The sequence below is a fragment of the Vanessa cardui genome, chromosome 27 (genome assembly GCF_905220365.1).
Source record: "Vanessa cardui chromosome 27, ilVanCard2.1, whole genome shotgun sequence".
NCBI classification, from domain to species: Eukaryota; Metazoa; Arthropoda; class Insecta; order Lepidoptera; family Nymphalidae; genus Vanessa; species Vanessa cardui.
The window spans coordinates 3,732,274-3,753,832 of NC_061149.1; the positions used below are offsets into that span (position 1 = coordinate 3,732,274).

The 21,559-nt window shown below is 33.7% G+C and overlaps 2 protein-coding genes across 4 annotated transcripts; one reads left to right on the plus strand and one right to left on the minus strand.

Moving 5' to 3' along the window:
* The first annotated feature begins 1,792 nt into the window (after positions 1–1,792).
* Positions 1,793–11,014, plus strand: LOC124541189 (coatomer subunit zeta-1). 2 transcript variants are annotated; one of them, XM_047119055.1, is made up of 6 exons: positions 1,793–1,934; positions 2,311–2,456; positions 3,099–3,198; positions 3,439–3,572; positions 4,734–4,824; positions 10,824–11,014. In XM_047119055.1, exons 1-6 carry the CDS (start codon positions 1,899–1,901, stop codon positions 10,869–10,871), a joined length of 555 nt encoding a protein of 184 aa, XP_046975011.1. In that variant the 5' UTR covers positions 1,793–1,898; the 3' UTR covers positions 10,872–11,014. The 2 variants fall into 2 exon arrangements, with proteins under 2 accessions (XP_046975011.1, XP_046975012.1); XM_047119056.1 differs by lacking the exon at positions 10,824–11,014 and adding an exon at positions 7,706–7,842.
* A 1,715-nt stretch (positions 11,015–12,729) lies between these two features.
* On the minus strand, positions 12,730–20,181 carry LOC124541224 (isochorismatase domain-containing protein 1-like). 2 transcript variants are annotated; one of them, XM_047119100.1, is made up of 5 exons: positions 19,878–20,181; positions 18,992–19,198; positions 17,961–18,077; positions 14,006–14,165; positions 12,891–13,033 (listed from the first exon to the last, which is right to left on the minus strand). In XM_047119100.1, exons 1-4 carry the CDS (start codon positions 20,007–20,009, stop codon positions 14,010–14,012), a joined length of 612 nt encoding a protein of 203 aa, XP_046975056.1. In that variant the 5' UTR covers positions 20,010–20,181; the 3' UTR covers positions 12,891–13,033; positions 14,006–14,009. The 2 variants fall into 2 exon arrangements, with proteins under 2 accessions (XP_046975057.1, XP_046975056.1); XM_047119101.1 differs by lacking the exon at positions 14,006–14,165 and having other exon boundaries at positions 12,730–13,033.
* Positions 20,182–21,559: the final 1,378 nt, after the last annotated feature.

Here is a 21,559-nt window from a genome sequence, read left to right on the forward strand (position 1 = left end):
TATAGCTGAATTCTTCATTTCACCTCGTTCTCAAGGTTGTTTTACCTAATCGCAAAGTCTGCCCTAGGTAGACATAATTTTGAACAACTTCAAACACGGTACCGTGTATCGCAATCGGTTCCGGTAGAACATGTTCATTGAACATGACCTTGGTTTTATCCAAGCTCATCCGTAGGCCGATGCGCACAGAAAAATCAGCCAGCTGGTTCAGCATCTGTCCTGCAGCGTTTCTGCCATAATTACGATGTCGTCTGCAAATCTCAAGTGAGAGATGTATCCGCCATTGATGTTAATGCCACGTCTTTTCCAGTTCAGCGTCTTGAACATATTATCCTCCATTGCATTAGTACACAATTTGGGGGAAATAACATCCCCTTGTCTCATTTCTCGATGCAATGGTATGGGATTTGTTTGCTGATTCTGTACTTGGACGAAAAATACACCTATTTGGTTGGACTCCCTTAATGCTCGTAACAAGGCTCTTATCTTACGGGACCGCGGGAACAGTGCCGCTGATCCGCTTCACCGAAGACGACCAGAAGAAGGGGTCTTCGCTATGGATGCCTTCTCCTCCCGCCCTGAGAACTCCCTAGGAAGTGGAACTCCGCAGGGGTGAGCCTACCGTCAGGACGTCACGGTAGTATGCACATACGATCTCGTGACATCCTCCAAGACAGAGACGGAGTGGGTGGCTAACGTTGGTTTTTTAGCAGGTATACACCCGGCCCCCCACCTCATGTGGAGGAAAAGGGGTATGCGTTTTTCAGCAAAAAAAAAGGGCGGCATAACAGGTATTGCACGCGGGCGACAAAACAGCTAGCGGCGGGCCTGTCTGTCAGTCACCCAGTCACTCAGTAATGGAATAGTTTTATATATATTGATTAATGGAAAACTTCAATAGAAAACAATGAGTTCAAGAGCTTTTCCTTTAACACCGTAATATTTGAGCTTATATAAAAACGTTTCATGTTCTACACAATCAAAAGCTTTAGACAAATCGCAAATACTCGAATAGCATTCTGTGATTCTCCCATGCACCATAAAGTGCTATTCCCGCATCATTTGTCGAGCGACATCTCATAAAACCGAATTGCTTACTATGAAAAATAGCGATTGATTCGAATTGGACATGTTTACTGATAACATTTGTTCAAATATTTTGCAAGTATAGAATGAGGTCTGTAATTATTAGGATTTTTTTTGTACTCTTAAAAGGAGGTACAACTTTATTAAATTAAAAAAAATTGGGAATGACCCATGGTCAAATTCTTGTTAAGAATTTCTTTTTTAAACGTAATCAGTAAAAGTCGTAAAAGTAATCAAAGCATACGTCATTATCGTTTTTTTAATATAGAGGTTTTTTAATACTTTTATGATATTTATTACACACAGTTTTAAATTAAAAATTCAATATGTAAAGCATTTATAAAATTGTTATTTAATAATCTAGCTGCATCTAATGTATGTACCCAGGCAGGCCTGCTTAAAGTCAAAACAAATCATAATATTATTGATGCGAGAATGATTGCAGTTCATTGTTTGAAAACGATACATATTAAAAACAAAGAATTGAAATCTATTGGATTAATTTATTTATCCTTGTTTTATTATTTACTTATTTTTATAAATGTAATTTTATTAGATTAGTTTAACTTACTTCGGCTACTGTATTTCAACAACATAGATGTAGCATTTATACAACAACAAACAGCAATTAAATCATTTTTTTAAATGATGACTATTTATTGATATATTTTTAATAATGGCCACACTGATTGCTGTTGGCATTTGGCACGTCATATAGCCGTCGTATATGTCAAATATATAAACACGTAAACTTGAGGCTTGATAATAAGTTCAGTGCTATTTCCAAAAACAATTTCTTATTAAACAACAAAATGGTTCACACGGGTACAATAGATGGGGCATTATTTGTAAGTTTTATGAAAAGTTATCATGATTTGTAAGAAAAATATGTAATAACCAAACACTCAATACAAATAACCGACTACACGTTCTATAATGATGAAAAATACGAGTAATGTTGTCTCATTTTAAATAACATATGAAATACTCGATATTTCTACGACAATAATTACATATAATACATACAAATGTTATACCGTTCTCACTTTATTTTGATAATCTTACAGAGCTTCTAAGATTAGTTGCGCATTAGTGTAAGGGATGGTTAATATTTCAAAGAGCATTAATACCATATCAACTTACAATTAGTTGCCCAATTTGACCATCTGCCTACTTACACTATACAAAAAAAGTATTACCTTACATGTTATTATAATTTTCCAGGAACCAACTCTGTACATAGTCAAAGGCATGTGCATCCTCGACAATGATGGTAACAGATTACTTGCAAAATATTATGACAAAGATGTTTTGCCAACAGCCAAAGAACAGAAAGCATTTGAGAAGAACCTCTTTAATAAGACACACAGGTAAATAATTAAAAAATATATATATACCACCAAGTAAATTTTCAATATAAAATCTTTTTCTCATTGATATAATATGCTATGATATATATCTGATATGACTATTAAAATAAAGAAAATAATGAAATAAAGTGGAAGATAAACATCTAGATGTGCTTTCCGGGGCATAATATGTAATAAATGTCTTTAAATAAACTTATGTAAAGTGATAGTTATTTAAAAATGTAGTAGTTAAGTTTATTGAGTAGTTAAATTTGTTGAAACAGTGATACTTACTCTATTTTTTTTTTAATTAAGGGCAAATACTTTGTGGTACTTGTTGTGGTGTTATTTACTTGGTGCTAGAGCTTTGTGCAAGCATGTTCTGGGTACCGTATATACCAGCCTCTCATCAAATTAAAATTCCACCCTTAGACAGCAGTAATCAGTATTGTCATATTCTGGTTTAATGCAGTGTAACTATTGGTACAAGGGACATAACATCTGAGTTCCCAAGGTTGACTGTCTATCGTCAATGTAAGGAACGGTTAATCTTTCGTAAAGAACCATTGCCCAATAGTGATGGTGACTACTTACCATCAGAGAGCTTAGCTTATCCTTCAACTTATAGTAAATTTATTTATTTTGTATAATTTAATATTTCAGAGCTAATGCAGAAATTATAATGCTGGATGGGTTGACCTGTGTCTACAAGAATAATGTTGACCTTTTCTTCTATGTCATGGGAAGCTCCCATGAGAATGAGGTATATAAACTTTGTTAAAACCTCTTTGCTTTTTAAGTATAAATCAATTAACTTAGAAGCATTCTCAACTGGAACCTAACACTGTGTCTATGACATGTGTCGGTATTACAATTGCATGCAGGTTTTCATACTATTTTGCTATGTCAGCAATTGAAAGACAAATTATAAACACAACTTTCCATTGGCGTGACCCCACACATTCCTCTCAGCATCTCATCTGTATCTTTGTATCTATTTCAGTTAATCCTCCAGTCAGTCCTGAATGCCCTTTACGAGTCTGTCAGCATCCTATTACGAAGGAATGTTGAGAAGCGTATGCTCCTGGACAATTTGGATGCTGTGATGCTTGCCTTTGACGAGATCTGTGATGGAGGGTGAGTTAAATAATAAATAAGATATACACAATCTTAATATTCATATTATTAACTTCTTGGATATCTAAATATGATTAAAATCTTTACTAAACGCAGATTTAAATTTATTTTAAGGATATTTTAATTATATTATCATTACATAGTATAAAACAAAGTCGTTCAACCTTTGTATTTTTCCTATGTATGCTTAGATCTTTAAAATCACGCAATGGATTGTAATGCGGTTTTTTTTATAGATAAGTACATTGAATTGAGAGGAAGGTTTGTTATGTATATAATACATAGACTAAATATTAAGTCTTATATCATAGAAGAAGTATGTAAAGTAATTATAATTTATTTCAATTTATATATATAATTTTACCTATTCATGATATGTATAAATTGGGGGAGGCTTATGTCCAGCATTGGATTGGAATAATACAGGATGATTATTATGATAATTATGATGATGATACTGGTGGTAGGGCTTTGTGCAAGCTCGTCTGGGTCAGTTATTCTACCGCCAAACAACAGTACTCAGTATTGTTGTGTTCCGGTTTGAAGGGTGAGTGAGCCAGTGTAATTACAGGCACAAGGGACATAATATTTCCCTTAGTTCCCAAGGTTAATAGCGCATTGACCATGTAAGTAATAGTTAATATTTCTTACAGCGTCATTGTCTATGGGTAATGGTGACCAATTACCATCAGTTGGCCCTTATGCTCGTACGCCAACCAATACTATAAAAAATATGATAATGATGAATATTTATACTCATGTTTTATAGAGGTACATAATAAATTACAATGATATCGTGTAAGTTTTTAATAATAAATAACTCCCATGCAAACTCAGAGTGTGTCGTTAGTTTCGTATTTTTCATATATACATACATATGAAACTACAACAACAACAGCCTGTAAATTCCCACTGCTGGGCTAAATGCCTCCTCTCCCTTTAAGGAGAAGATTTGGAACATATTCCACCACGCTGTTCCAATGCGGGTTGGTGAAATACATGTGGCAGAATTTTTATGAAATTTGTCACATGCAGGTTTCCTGACGATGTTTTCCTTCACCGCTGTGCATGTCTGGGTTTGAACCGGAAATCATCGGTTAGGATGCACATGTTCTAACCACTGGGCCATCTTGACTCTATATCTATATCTGTATGTTACAGAGTGATCCTGGACGCAGATCCAACGTCGATAGTTGGTCGAGCTGCCCTACGCACTGAGGACGTACCGCTGGGAGAGCAAACAGTAGTCCAGGTAATGGACCAGTTTAATAAGTTCTTTTGGTAGTTTTATACTATACAATTTCATTAAAATTTGTACTTGTTGTATACAATATAGAAATACAAGTAGGGATAACAAATGTCTTACAAAAGTAATTTTTAAATTAAATTCATTCATTATTATTATTAGTTCTGTGCTCAGTAAGATACTAAGCATCTTTCAAGAACTATTTTTTTTATTATTATTCTATTATTCAATTTGTAGCTCCATCTTTGGTGTATTTGATTTGTATGTTTGTGTGTCTGTATATCATCATTACTAGGCAAGTATTAAATTAAAACCACCGATTTATCTTATTTCCAAATTAACCCATATGTACATGACAGATCACTTACATCTCTTAAAATATAATAATTATCATTAAAATCAATTTCATAAAATAATGTCTTCCACACTTCTGTTGTATCGCTTTTGTCGGATGAAATTTCAACTTTTCAAAATTTACAAATGACTTTTAAATCTTATTTAAAAGTTACCCTATTTATTTCATATGAGATAAATTATATAAAATCTCCTGTGCATATATAGAGATATATATTGTTGTGCTAAGTACAAAACTAATCGAGAATAGATATTAACAGATTTAATAGTTTACAATCTATACAAATTTTAATGAAGTTATATGTCAAAGTATAATTGTATATGTCGATAGATTATTATCTATAGTTTATAATAATATCTCAGTTAAGTTAGATTTTCATCTAATTTAACTGCTATGTTATGTCTCTCGACAGTTAACAATCTCGTGAGATATATTGAAATCCAACGATATATACAATTTTATTGTCATATATATATATATATATATACTATATGTAGTTGTTGACTGTAGAAAATTGAAATGGTTGCTTGATATTGGAAGATTAAGTAATAAAATTACAAAAGATTCAATTGTATTTTGAGTTGATTTGTTCGTATAAATGGTGGTACTTAATTTGTACCACCGTTTTGTGATGTGGTACCATTTGACAAGTGATATCGTTTTTAATGAGTGGCTGTTCATTTATTACGTAAGATTTTTTTTTCATTCAAGTTCTAAGAATTGAATTGTGTTTTAGAGGTTGGTAGTAGTTTCTGCTTCATAAGAAATTTCATCAAATTTGGTTTAGTAGTTAGGGCGCGTAACAGTCAGACATCGGCCTGCCTGTGCCTTTTTGTGTAGTATGAATTTAATTTCAAGATATATTTCAACTTTTTTAAGCGACTACTGTGACAATTAGTACTGTTTTAGTACTAATTTGAGCACAGAGAATATTAATATGATTAATTTTAAACTATATATACTTTACTTCAAGTAAGCCGTTACAAATTATATTGAATTAGCTTTTATTTGAGAGTCGAGATGGCCCAGTGGTTAGAACGCGTGCATCTTAACCGATGATTGCGAGTTCAAACCCAGACAGGCACCGCTGATACATGTGCTTAATTTGTCTTTATAATTCATCTCGTGCTCAGCGGTGAAGGAAAGCATCGTGAGGAAAACTGCATGTGACAAATTTCATTGAAATTCTGCCACATGTGCATTCCACCAACTCGCATTGGAACAGCATGGTGGAATATGTTCCAAGCCCTCTCCTTAATGGGAGAGGAGGCCATTAGCCCAGCAGTGCGAAATTTACAGGGTGATACTTTACTTAACTTTCAAACAAACACTTCAGCTTTTTATACAATAGTGTTGTGCAAATAAACTATTGAATATCGATCAATTTCAATTTAAAACATTCCCTTACTTAATAAACGAATGGCCACTAAAGTCATAAATTAGTTATTTAGTATTATTTTTTATTTCTAGAAAACTTGTGATTATGCAGCTTATTCTGTTATGTGTTATCTGTATGTGAAATATGTTTGTAAACATCTTGACACACATCCCGTTTAATGATATTCGATTTAAGAAAGAACTTTCTTTTTTAAAGTTAAAAAAACATTGCCATATTATTATGTCAGATAGGGTTACCATAGTTATAACAAAATTGAGAATTATTTTTGTTGAACAAAGTATTTAAAATAACAAGCTATGAAACCATCCAGTCACAGTAAGACAAGCTGATTTGTGGTGGTAAGGCGTGGGGTTGTCAGATTAAATATCATTTTTTTTTTTTCTAGTAGTTACTCAGTATTTAAAATTCGAACAAGATTTTTCAAAATTTGAGGAATATAAATGATCTTGCATTTTTTTAAATGCATGAATGATTTAGTAAAAAAAAAAACAAATTAGTTACTTCCACACCCCTACGATATTAGGTTACGTAACAGTAGGGAGGGAGGGAGGTAACATATAGTAATTATAATTTATTTACAGTTAAAACTTCCGTTGGAGTTATAGAAAAAGTAAGAATTAAATATAATCGAAATATCTAATAATTAACTAATCTTTGTGTATATTTTTCCTCAATAATAATTTAATTATTCCTGTATAATTTTGTCTTTGCCCAAAGTTCTTAATACCATTTTTTTTTCTGGCAACCCAAGACTTTGTGCTATAGGTCAATACGGTTACGTAACACATTCTTTATTTTTTAAGTGAAGTTATATCATAGTAACTATGAAATAGTTTATTCATTTATTCGTTTTTTTTAATCGAATTAAAACATTATTATAAAGATATACCTAAAGGTATATTTGAAACATTTTATTGTTTTACTAAAAAGTTTTGTATTATTGTTTTGTATGTATTTTCTTTTTGTTGCAATAAATGTATTCATTATAATCTTTGACACGTTTTTATGTTCACATTACTAACATTTGTTTTTTTTTTGGTAACTGGCAATACTTCTTTAACATTTTCATGCTTTTTATTTATTATTAACAATGTTGCTATTATTTTAAATTTATTTAAACTTCCACATTTCAGGCTCTGTACAACCTAATGAATAACAATTATTAAAAATCAACAAAGAAAATGGCAACATAATACGTAAAAATTTTAGTTTGTAGCTGTTTATTTTTTATCTGTTATTCGAATTTTAGAATATATTTCTAGCTAATTTATTTTGCTTTTTTTTTACTTGTAACCTTTTTATATATATGTATATTTTTTATTTTTAATTAGCTTATATGTAGTTACATTTATATAACTAATATTCCTCATTATTATTGACTTATTGAGTGGCGGGATTTTATAGTTTTTTAATTTTATTTTGTATATCACAACGCCTAACCCACAAATCACCTTTACTTTTATTTTTTTGATTGGTTAAGTACATACTGTATGAAATGTTTAAAATTAATTCGTTATTAACAAGAAATGCCTCACTGTTAGTGACACAGTGGAATATGAAAATATAGCAGATTATATTTAAAAAAATATTATTTAAATAAATTATAACAATTATCAAAATATTTAGATACATTCCAATTGCAGGAGAATTCATGCTAAACAAAATTTATATTTATTGTTGGTTGTCATGTGTCCGGCATAAAAGTAACCTTTGTCCTTTCTTGGAGTTAAAATTTGCTTCATACGAAATTTCATCAAATTCGGTTCAGCGGTTTGGTCGTGAAAGAGCGACAGTAAGAGTTACTTTCACATTTATAGAATTAACTTAAAATATTACGTTAATTTAAGACCTATTTATGTGTATTACATTTCATATTTTTAACATAAAAAATGGCCGTCTTTCATACGAACTTTCAACCCCATATTTCACCCCCTAAGGAGTAGTTTTTTCAAAATTCCTTCCTTAGTGGGTGTCTTCTCAATAGAACGATACTATTTACCAAATTTCCAGGCCTAATTGTAATAGTTTACGCTCGGCTACGTTGAATCAGTCATTTAGGACATGTTATTTTATATGTAGATTCCATGAGATTTGTCAATAGCTCCGTAATAATAATTAAAACAATATCCCACTAAACGATTATGTACTTAAATTTGACATATAAAGTTTTAATAATAACTTCTAATGCCATATATAAAAACAGATTCTTCTAGATTTCCATTTATAATAGGTTGGGGAAAGAGTTTCTTCGTATTTTATATGAAAATTCAAAAAGTTTTTTTTATAGTTTATTTACATTTGACTAAAGTATGTAGGTGCCATTTTGTTCCATAACTTTTTGCCATCTTATTGGTAGTGACATGATCCCATTGCTGTAAAAATTTAGGGGCTTCTGATCGAAAAACTGCGACAAGTGGTTTTGGCAGTCATCTCGTGATGTTAACCTGTCACTGCCTAAGGAATTCTGCAGAGACCGAAACAGATGAAAATCTGAAGATGCAAGGTCAGGACTATACGGCGGATGCATTAATTCCTCCCAGCCAAACTCTCGTAATTTTTGTTGAGTGGCTAAAGATGTGTGAGGTCTAGCGTTGTCATGGTGAAAAACCACACCCCTTCTGTTGATAAATTCTGGCCGCTTTCTCTCAATTTCTTGCTTCAATCTCATCAATTGTTCGCAATACAGTTCTGAATCGATGGTCCTGTCGGGCGGTAACAGCTCATAATGAATGATGCCCTTCCAATCCCACCATACACACAGCATTACCTTGTTGCGAGTTAATCCGGGTTTTGCCACAGTCTGTGAAGCTTGACCGGCCTTTGACCACGATCTTTTTCGCACGTTCTTGTCGTATGTGATCCACTTTTCATCACCAGTTATCAGCTTCTTCAAAAATGGTTCGGTTTCATTACGTCGTAATAAAGAATCACAAATGAGTACACGGTTCATTAGGTTTCTTTCAGTGAGTTCATGAGGCACCTATATATCGAGCTTTTTTGTGTACCCAGCTTTATTCAAATGAGTCAAAACCGTTTTGTGGTCAATTGCCAGTTCTTCAGCTACGTCGTAACTACTAATATGCCGATCTTGCTCCACTTTTTCAAAAATGGCATCAATTTTGTCCGTAACAGGGCGACCAGAGCGAGATGCATCTTTGATATCAAAATTTCCGGCTTGAAAACGCTTAAACCAAACTTGCGCTACTCTCACAGATACTGCATTAGGTCCATAAACATCACAAATTTTTTTCGCGGCTTGATTTGCATTTTTACCTTTTTTATAGTAAAATTTTAAAATGTATCGAATTTCTTCTTTAGATTCACTCATTTTAACAACAACAAAAACAAATGAAAATCACACAAATTCCTAATTTGAATTTGGAAGTGCCTTCTTTAAAATTAAAACTTTTTAATGATACCAAAACCAGCCAGATACAAATGGTATAGCCAAAGAGATTTTATTACAAGTTCATACATACTATATGCGAAAAGACTTTTTCCCCAACCTAATATAATTTAATTTCAAGTTGAAAATAGGTACTATTAATTCTTCTGCCATTTGTATTAACTATATCGCTAGAAGTGATTATGATTGTTTTTTTTTTACATAATAATTATTTATTTTTAATAAATATATATTATACTTTTTACAAAATATAAGCTTGTTAATTTTTATGTGATATTTTAAAATTTGTAACAGAAATCATATCAAATCATTTATGAAGTTATTATTTATGTGGAATTAAAAATTACATTGTCTTCAAAATACATTTTAATATATAAGTAAGTTTATTTCTTTATAATTTTGTAAGTTTGCAATATATGTTATGTGCTGATCGACACATAAAAGTAAAGATCTGTTCAGTCACTAAGGTAATTTCCACGTTAAATTATTATCAGCGTGCATTATCCAATATAATATTATTTGTATTTTTTTGCTGTCTGTATTGTGACATCAGTCATCTTACGCACACGAAGATAGCTCGTAAGCACGGATGTTACTCGTACTAATGCACTACGCAAATTCAACTTAGAGCGCCTCCTTAAGGGAACAGATCTTATATTTGTTTATAATATCTATTGACAGACATGAAAAAATATATAAAATGTCAATATTTTTTAATAATAAACAATGCATAATTGATAACATCAGATATTCAAAAAAATGAGTATCGTTATTACTAAAATAATCGAATGGAAATTATTTAACAGTAGATTTAAAAAAAAGACTTGACATTTAATTTTTTTCAGGTCCTACAATCGGCAAAGGAGCAACTTAAGTGGTCTCTACTGAAATGAAATATTTAAAAATAATTTAAGAAAATATTATTATATAAAACTTTATTCAATAAAATCTTAATTTTATTAAAATATCTTTTGATTATTATATTATTAAAATAATTATCGTGTATTTATTAATATAAGAAATAAGTATAAAACTATTGTTCTTTTTTCTTAATTTCTATCAATTTACTTTTAATAATCCTATTTTTCTTCTAATTAAATATATATAACATTATTTTGCTGTACCAAATTAATTTGACATCAGTTCATTTTGAGTTGGTGCTACATGTTACGAGAGTAACCCTAGCCTTCAATACGATGTTATGACATTTGATTCTTTATCATAATTTATATCACATAACATAACTATTGCATATTATTCATATGACAGAGGCTATTGAATTTACTTTATTATATACAATTATTATTGTAATTAATTGATCAATAATATGTAAAACTGTAATTAATATTATTTATTTTATATGGCATAGCATTTAATACTGGCATGTAACACTATTTCTTATTTCGATCGAGCTGTCATTAGAAAACAATTGGACGATAGCGGGGCATTCTTATAAAAGATAGAGACATTGAAGCATCATTGTAAAACGATAATATTATTTTGGCCATCCCGAACTACTGAAATTACATACATTTAATGTTAAATACATTCTCTGATGTGGCCACAAAATAACCCGAAGTATGAAATCGCTGAAATAAATTACAGTCTAAGGGATTGGGCAGACATATATAGTACGACACACCTTAGATGTAGCATCGGAAAAATCAATAAAACCGATTATTGACTATTGACACAACCAATAGAAACAGCTCCCTATCGCCCCATTCTACACTATTCGTCGCTATAGATTCTCGCGTCAGTTCAACATGAGAAAGCAAGTACAAATAAATCGCCGTGACAAATTGACGAATATATTAGGTCATATGATATTAAAAGTTATTAGTTTGTGTAAAGATCATATTCACATAAGAAATAAATATTGATAATTTGAGATGGCGTACTTAATTCGGATGTGATCGAATTTTCCCGATGCTACATCTAAGTTGTGTCGTACTATACATGTATATTTTTTGCCTGAGAAAAATCATTCATAATCGTATAAAGGCTGTACCAATACGTAAAATATCTTCACCATTAAATAAAATAACGTAAAATATTCTTTAATATCTCATTCTTGATAAAACATTGCAGCGTGCTGGAAAATACCCCAACCTATTTCCTAAAAAGACTGTTGAGTTTCTGTTGCTGATTCTTCTCGACTTTGAGGTAGGTAGATGTATAACGCTTTTAAAATTAAAACGAATAAAAAATCACTAACTAAGCTGGGACATTAACAAGTCATACATTGTGAGGAAATCTATACTTGGTGTTATATATTATCAAGCTATTTGTCGAGCATATGGGCCACCTGATGGTAAGTGGTCACCATCACCCATGGACAATGACGCTGTAAGAAACATTAACTATTCCTTACATCGTCAATGTGCCACCAACCTGGGGAACTAAGATGTTACGTCCCTTATGCCTGTAGTTACACTGGCTCACTCACCCTTCAAACCGGAACACAACAATACTGAGTACTGTTATTTGGCGGTAGAATAACTGATGAGTGATGCTACCTACCCGGATGGGCTTGCACAAAGCCATAATAAATAAACAATAATTATGCTATTTTCTTGACATTATATCTCACTGGCTACTTTCGTGGTAGAGAAATATTGACCATTCAAAAATACTTTGCTGGAAACTTTATTTCAATAAAATACATTTTGATTTTGTAATAAAACATATCCAAATAATCAATATAAGAACAAAAATTAAATAACTTTAATTAATTAAATATTGATTACAATATTTGCTTTTTAATAACCATTTAATAAAATTTATTTTAATATCACATTAATAAAAGAAATATCATTACAGAGTATCAACAATGTTATAACAAATAAAAAATATATTAAAACAATATTTTTTCTTAAAAATATATATAGGCACAAAACTATTTTTCTTTTTAATCTTCGGCACCAAATTCAGAAGGCGTGGCTTTGAGGTTTAATTTCGATATTTGTTTGAACGCTGGATGATTTTTATCTTTTAACAACTTAAATAAAACATTCTCAGATGTTCCAACAAAACAGCCCAACGACTGGAATCGCTAAAATCACAAAAACATCATTAAATTATTTGTGAATACATTTTATATAATTACTAATAAGTTAGATATAATTCAATTAGTAAGAAAAAGCAAATTAGTTATAATTAAATTACATGCAAACAATAAACAAACAAATGATACAGATAATCAAGATTCATTCAATCATTCATTCTCTTTAATTCTCTATGGTGTTGTCATATCAAAAGTAATACATATATCATAATTTATAATAAGTCATTTTCAATAAGACCAATATCCACCATGTATGTTAAAAGAAAAGCTGTACGAAGATATTTTTGTGCTTTTTTTATACCCTTTTTTTTAGATTTTACGTGAAATGTATGTATAGTAGGAATAGGTCTAACTAGTAAAAAGTACTAGTTAATGGTATACAGGATATCGTAATATCTTAGATTATCTATATTTTTTTACATTGGACAGTACGCTATAAAGGTATGTGAAAATTTAAATAAACAGTATACAAGTACCATATTAAATAAATAGCGTGCAAAGAGATAGGCTTTACTAGAGAACAGATTGTGATATCAGTGGCCCAGAAGGGGCCATGGCCCCGGTCGCCATATAAAGGGGGGGGGGGGGGGTTGGCGAATAAGGAACATAATGAAATTATTAGTGCATGATTAATAACAAAAAAAATCTTATTCTAAATCACGTCCGCGAGTGTGTGAAACCTGGCTACTCTGGCAATTGAAAATAAGATACATTTTGATAGTGACGATTGTTTAAACGACTTTACTTTGAAAAAAACACACAGAATACATTACATAAATATTTTTTTAATGATTAATTTAACGGTAACAAAAATATTTAATAATATTAGAAACATTGTAAACCTTAGGTCAATATAATATTTTAAAAATATATAATTGAAACAGGGGGCGGCAGATTTCCGGTCGCTACGCAACTGTGTAGTATTATTACAAAACAAATATTTTAACAAACATAACATACAGTTTCAAAGTTTGGAAGACGCGTGCAAGTCAAATACATCAGCCGTTGGTTCTCTGTTCATTTTAGAGATCATTTTGAATGCAGGATGTTCTTTGTCCCTCAAAAGTTTGAACAGGACATTCTCAGCGGTGGTTATGAAACATCCTATGGATTGCATGCGCTGTAATAAAGAACAACTTGCAACTACATGACATTTGTGAAATGATATAGTTTTAATAGAATGCGTTCAAAATGTAAGGTGCTACGGAGAGTAAGTTAAGGCTAAGTTAATTTAGATTGTTTTCGAGTAATTTTAGCGTGTTTCAATTAGTGTTGCATATCGATAGAGCAGAAGAATGATAAATCAGGGCCTCGATTCAAGAAAACATTAAAGAATGTTTTACTTCGTCATTATCCTTTCCTCAGAAATCATTCAAAGATTATCGATAGTTTTGGACTATATCCAGGGCCGCCGTAAGCGGGTGTGCGGCACGTCCAAGGGGCGGCAAATTGAGAAATACATCACGTACCTAATTCAAGTCATTATTATAATTTCCACAAATCCTTAAGTAGAATAAATTATTTAAAGCATCGAAAAATATCGCACTGAATAAAGTTAAAAGTCCGTCGTCTGTTATCCTATGAAAAAAGGTACTGTCGAAGTTAGGAGAAACCCCTTTAAGCTTCCTTATCAATTGGTAGATTAGGTATCCCTTACTTGTAGTAGGGCGTGTCGTAGGGCGGCTTGAAGCGTATCGCGCTGTAAGGTATGGTAAGGTATGTAGGTCGCTCGAAATAGCAGAGCTACGGGCATCGTCAAACCGGGCGCGAAGGGCATACGTTCGCTGTCGCAGGCGCAACGTGCTCAACGCAAACTTAGAGGTACAGCTGTGGGCCGCACATCGCCAGTTGAAAGGGGAGTTAGAAAAGGCGTTAAGTAAACAGAGAGCAAAGTGGCGCCCCTATCGTGTCTTGCGAGGGAAGCTCCGGACATACGGCGCTCCTGTTACGGAATAACTACCGCCAGATCTCCTGCGTCTGGTCGGGGAGCTATTTCCGGGAAACAGGGCGGGTCACTCAACCATCGATGCCTTAAAACACCCTGAAGACCCGGACAATGGAGGCGGTGGTCCAAAGGAACGTAGTACTAACCTAACGGTATCACCGGACTTGGTGAACGACTTCAATAGTCTTCCTTTCTTTTTTATAATTTAATTTACGACATCCACGGGCCCATAGCTGCCCATGCCTTTTTTTATATTTTACATTTATACACTTTGGCGTTTTATATTTTATATTTTTACTTAACATCAGCAGATATTGGCTGGACTTCAAGCTCGCCGTCGTCCTTTCGAGACCATAGGGGATGCACTTCGATATTACGAGTTGCTTTCCTATCTCGGAAGGCCACTGGGGCATACCTCCAGGATCCAGGTGATCCTTTGAGAGGGGGCGATGGACGACTTGTCCGGCCTTTGAAGTTCGTTTTGACGGGCTCCTGCGGGACGGAGTGTCGCTCACGGTGGATCGAATTGAGATGCTGGTCTTGAAGGTTTCTCTAACTAAAAAGGAGGCCCTCCTAGTCCACGGTCCTCGCTGAGGTCTCCTCGAGGAGCGTCTACCGCCCTCCAAGGGACGATAATTAAGGCGCAGACACATATGAGAGATCAGGGCCTCACCCTGGATGGAGGATGGAGCTTCGGGCAACATTTCGTCCAACTCAGCTTGAAGCTCATCAATGCCAGCGTAGGAAGACCTTAAACACCTTGCCTGCGTGCGCTCTATGGCATTGTATTTTTTATTTATTGTAAATAAATAAACCTAATCCAATCCATCAGCCCACTTCCGGCCACTGCTGGAAATAGGCCTCTAAAATTGCACGCCACTGAGATCGTTCTTGGGTTCCTCGCATCCAGCTCCTGCCAGCCGTCTTGCGTAAGTCGTCACTCCACTGTGACCGAGAACGTCCTACACTACGTTTGCCGAGACGGGGTCTCTACTCTAGAACGCGTTTTCCCCAACATTTATCGGTTCTGCGACAAATATGGCCAGCCCACTGCCACTTCAGCTTACTAATCCGGTAGACTATGTCGATGACTTTGGTTCTCTGGCAGATCGCCTCATTTCTGATGCGATCCCGCAGAGAAGCGCCCAGCATAGCTCTTTCCATAGCACGCTGAGCGACTTTAAACTGGTGGACGTGAGTGTCCACGTTTCGGCTCCGTACGTCATGACGGGTAGGACGCACTGGTTGGAGACTTTCGTCTTAAGGCACTGTGAGATCAACGATGCAAAGATTCTACGTAATTTTCCAAACGCTGCCCAACCAAGCTGAATTCTTCTATTCACCTCATCCTCAAGATTGTTTCTACCTAATTGCAAAGTCTGCCCAAGGTAGAAATGTTTTTGAACAACTTCGAGGACGGTACCGTGTATCGCAATCGGTTCCGGTAGAACATGTTCGTTGAACATGACCTTGGTTTTATCCAAGTTCATCCGTAGGCCGATACGCATAGAAGAATCAGCAAGCGTCTGCAAATATTAAGTGAGAGATGTATTCGCCATTGTTGATGCCACGTCCTTTCTAGTTCAGCGTCTTGAACATATCCTTCATTGCATTAGTAAACAATTTGGGGGAAATAATGTTCCCTTGTCTCACTCCTCGATGCAATGGTATGGGATTTGTTTGCTGATTCTGTACTTGGACGGAAAATACACCTATTTGGTTGGACTCCCTTAATGCTCGTAACAAGGTTCTTATCTTACGGGACCGTGGGAACAGTGCTGCTGACCCGCTTCGCCGAAGAAAACCAGAAGAAGGGGTCTTAAGGGGGGAAAGGGGGCTATGGATGTCTTCTTCTCCCGCCATAAGTGTCCCGGGATTAAGGGTTTCTGCACCCTGAGCACTCCCTAGGAAATAAGCCCACAGAGGTGAGCCTACCTTCAGGACGTCACGATAGTATGCACAAACGATCTCGTGACATCCTCCAAAAAGGCAGAGTGGGTGGCTAACGTTGGTTTCGTGTGGAGGAAAAGTGGTATGCGTTTTTGCAGCGAAATAAAAGGGCGGCATCATACGTATTGCACGCGGACGACAAAACAGCTAGCGGCGGGCCTGACTATATCTATAGTATTGCTGTTTCCAAATAGTATTGCTTACGGAGAGCTATCGATAATATTAATCAAAACGATACTATCATAGTACTGCCGATATCCTGAATAGTTTTCGAGGTCAATTATCGATAGTTCTGCAATACAGGTTCCAATGACAGAACCTTGAATGACATAGCGCGTTTTTATTTATTGTCACTAGGTGGCGCTGTTTATTTACAAAACTTTAGTTTCGAGTTAACAACAAAACAACTGACTCTTGTGTTGCACACACACCTACACGGAAATATATTAAATCGACGCAGGAGTAGTTGTTTTTTTAGAGATTTTTCCTTCTTTTCTTTTCCCGTGGGACACCAAAGATTTCAATCTATTTCGCCGATCACTACCCGCAGCCTTACGAATCTTCAACTAAGTTCAGGCTCTACACTACATTTGCCGATCGGTTTTGCAAAACATTGATTCTCTGATAAATGATTCCGTTCTGAATTCAATAAGAGAAACGACTATAGGTCTCTGTACGGTTAGTTCAACAATCTATACAACCAGTTTACACCTACTACTACATGGATAAGTCATATGTTCAGTGATTACTTTTCAGATGAGTATATCATTACAGACAGAAGCACTAATAAGAAAAAACAGGGGTTCTTAGGCTTTGAGAAAATATACCCACACAGTTTGTTTGTTTGTTACTCAGATATTTTGATTTTGTAACATTTTGAACATATTCTATTGAAAAAAACCATGAATTGTTAGAAATTATTCACAGCAAGCAGTGCAAAGAAACGAAAGTAGCAAAAGCTAAGCCTGTTAGTGATAATTAGTAGGTTTTTGTGAAAAAAGGAAAGTTATTTAACATTACCTGTAAAGCAAGGCTACGATCCATGAGTGACCTTGACGATACCCCATCAGCTAACACATGTACATTGATATCTTCTTTGAGTAAGTCAATAACTGTTTGCTCTATGCAAACATGTGTCTGAAAATAATACCATATACATTTTTATATAGAACTAGCTGTGCCCACAACCTCATACAAAACAAAAACTCATTGTAGCCTAAGTTACTCCCTATTATATTAGTTATCTGCGAGTAAAAGTCGATTCAAAATCGGTCCAGCCGTTCCAGAGATTAGCCTGAACAAACAGACAGACAGACCAACAAAAATTTTAAAAAAATTACTTTGGTATATGTACCATGCATAAATACATATCCATTGAGTAAAAAAGGGCTATTTTAATATTACCAACAGACACTCCAATTTTATTATATGTATAGATAGTATATGTTGTAGGTGCTATTATATTTTAATAAATGATAAATAAAGTCTAAAAATGACTAGTCTTTTACATACAAAAATACCATTAAGGAGTTTTGTGGCTTAAGAATATAAGCTCAACTATTGATAGGTATCTAGCTCACCACCACCTACCAAAATGACCAAAACTGTGATTCAGTAACTAACGTTAATCATTCCAATGTAAATAAAGCTTATGATTCATTAAAGAAAAGTTATTCTAGATTTTAAGTAAGTCTTTAGTCTACTTTTTTAAAGTATATTTTTATTTGACCTCCGTGGTCGAGTGGTGTGTACACCGGTTTTCACGGGTACGCCACTCCGAGGTCCCAGGTGAGTTGACGTAGATAATATATTTGTTTTGACTGACTGACAAACACCCAGACCCAAAACAACAGTCTTGGGTCTGGGTGTTTTGTGTATGTGTGTGTTTATGGTACCATTGTTACTTCTGATTTTCCATAACACAAGTGCTTTAGCTACTTACATTGAGATCAGAGTAATGTTTGTGATGTTGTCTCATATTTATATTGTTGTTGTAAAATATACTTCAAATATATTTATTATTTTATATATTAATAATGAGAAGAAATTACCTCAATACCAAATAGTACCACAGACCCCAAGTTCGGTACATCCTTCTTCAGCCTGTCTTTAAGTTCTTGACTATACATAGAGAATGTAGTTTTATCATAGACAAGGGCCGCTCCTTCAACATTTATATCCTTGGTAGTGTGACCTAAGCCTTTTGGATATTGCTCCGATACATAAACTGGTATATTAAAGTGTTTTGCTGCTTCTAGCTGAAAATAGAAATTTTCAACATTTAATGTTGTTGTTTTGTAGTAAAGTCACCATTCGACTATTACACCCATGTCACATACATAGCATGGGAAATACACCAAGAACTATTAAAAAATAGTTTAAAAGTCTACAATTTTTGTAATAGAAGCACAAATAGTGGGAATATTAGTATTATCATATAACCTAGAAGATTAAAACAATTATAATAAATACAAATTATTTCATTGATAAAACAAAACATAAAGAAATGTTATTTGCTGTATATATTTTAATGTTTACTGTTGTTACAATATCAGATACTACATTATTAACTATTGTAGTTAGTAAAATTTGAATTATATTTTATTAGCGACCAGCCCGGCTTCGCAATACTGATACTAAATATACTACAGAATTTGTTTATTTACGTCATCGCATTAAAATCTTCTAAAATTGTCAGTGTTTCTATACTATATTGTCCATGTATTATATACAAAAACCTTCCTCTCGAATCACCATATCTATTAAAAATAACCGGCAACCGCATTAAAGCCCGTTGCGTTATTTTAAAGATCTAAGTATACGTAGGGACAGATAGCGGTAAGCGACTATGTAATGATGATTTGTATTTTTAATACATGGACCATTATTATTTAAGTATTTATAAATTCATGTATTATTACGTAACAGAATACAAACCATTTTATTTGCAACTCTTACGACTTCACCAAAGTGTTTGATATGGGGTCTGAATGTTTCTTGAATATCGCATAGTAAAAACGCTGTTTTTTGTGCCTCTAAGGCTCCCAGTTTCAATAAATTACGTGCCATTTTATATTAAAAAAAATATGTGCAATTTTTACTTAGATCTTATCAAATTACCATTTACGAATGTTACTTATCAGTAATCACTATGGTCACTATTTTTAACTTTAAAAACAAAGTTCACCTTCATTCGTTCACTGTTCTTTGAATAACCGAAAACTTCAACTGAAATTGACAGTTTCATTTGACAAGCGGAAAGTTACCAGATATATATGTGAAATATTTTTAAGTCATTGTGTTGTAAACAATAAAAAGTCCAATCATTGTAACGTACACATAATATTTGAAATAAATAAAAATATCTGCAAATATATGTATAACGGCATTTTTATTTTATAAACAGGTTTTCCTTTATGCATGCAAGTGCAAATTTGTTAGTATACATTTTTAAGATACTGAGATTATAATAATTGTACTCATTAACTGCCTTGTTGGTTATGATGCAAATATATTATAATGCCCTAGATAGATCCCAATATTTTGGGAACAAACTTGAAAGTCCGGCTCAAGCAGTTAAGAATTTATTGGGTTTGTATTTTGACAAATTCTTAATACCAGTCGGAATGTTAGCCTGGCAGGACCAAGGTTGATTGTTCTGAACTGCTGTCTCATCAGATAATGATATCGATATAAAATATACTAAAATAAAGGGCTTGTCAGTCGTAACATAACACAAAAAAGAAGGTCTTAAGGAAGCTTGGAAGTAGAGGATATAGAGAAAGGTGAATTATGTGAATTGGTTGGAAATAATGTTCATTGTGAGATGACGTCAGAAGTAGTATGGAAGAAGATGATATGCTGAGCCGACCCTAAATAATAAAGATAAGGGCAGGAGAATGATGAGCCATAACACAAAACGATTGATTACTGATTTATAAAACTAAGGATTAGTTAAACATACAAACCAGGCATTAATCACCGCTACTCACAAGCTAGACAACAACAACAACAACAACAACAGCCTGTAAATTCCCACTGCTGGGCTAAAGGCCTCCTCTCCCTTTGAGGAGAAGGTTTGGAACATATTCCACCACGCTGTTCCAATGCGGGTTGGTGGAATACACATGTGGCAGAATTTCTATGAAATTTGTCACATGCAGGTTTCCTCACGATGTTTTCCTTCACCGCTGAGCACGAGATGAATTATAAAGACAAATTAAGCACATGAATCAGCGGTGCTTGCCTGGGTTTGAACTTGCAATCATCGGTTAAGATGCACGCGTTCTAACCACTGGGCCATCTCGACTCAAGCTAGACACACACTCTGTATCCTACTCTGCCGAAACCACATGGCAATTTGGTTTAAATATAATATTGCAATAAATTTCTCACAGGCGCACGTATTATAATGGTTATTGCCTAAGAAATACTCTTATCTGAACTGGAATTGGTAATATATTAATATTTATATCTTTTGAACTACATTTTGCTTCACATATTAATTGATATTTAGCTGGTAAAAATATATTTTTACCAACCAATGGCATGTGCGGATAACTTCGTAAGTCAATATGGTGTTGAATGTTTTTGATAACGAATGGAAACTTTTAGTAATG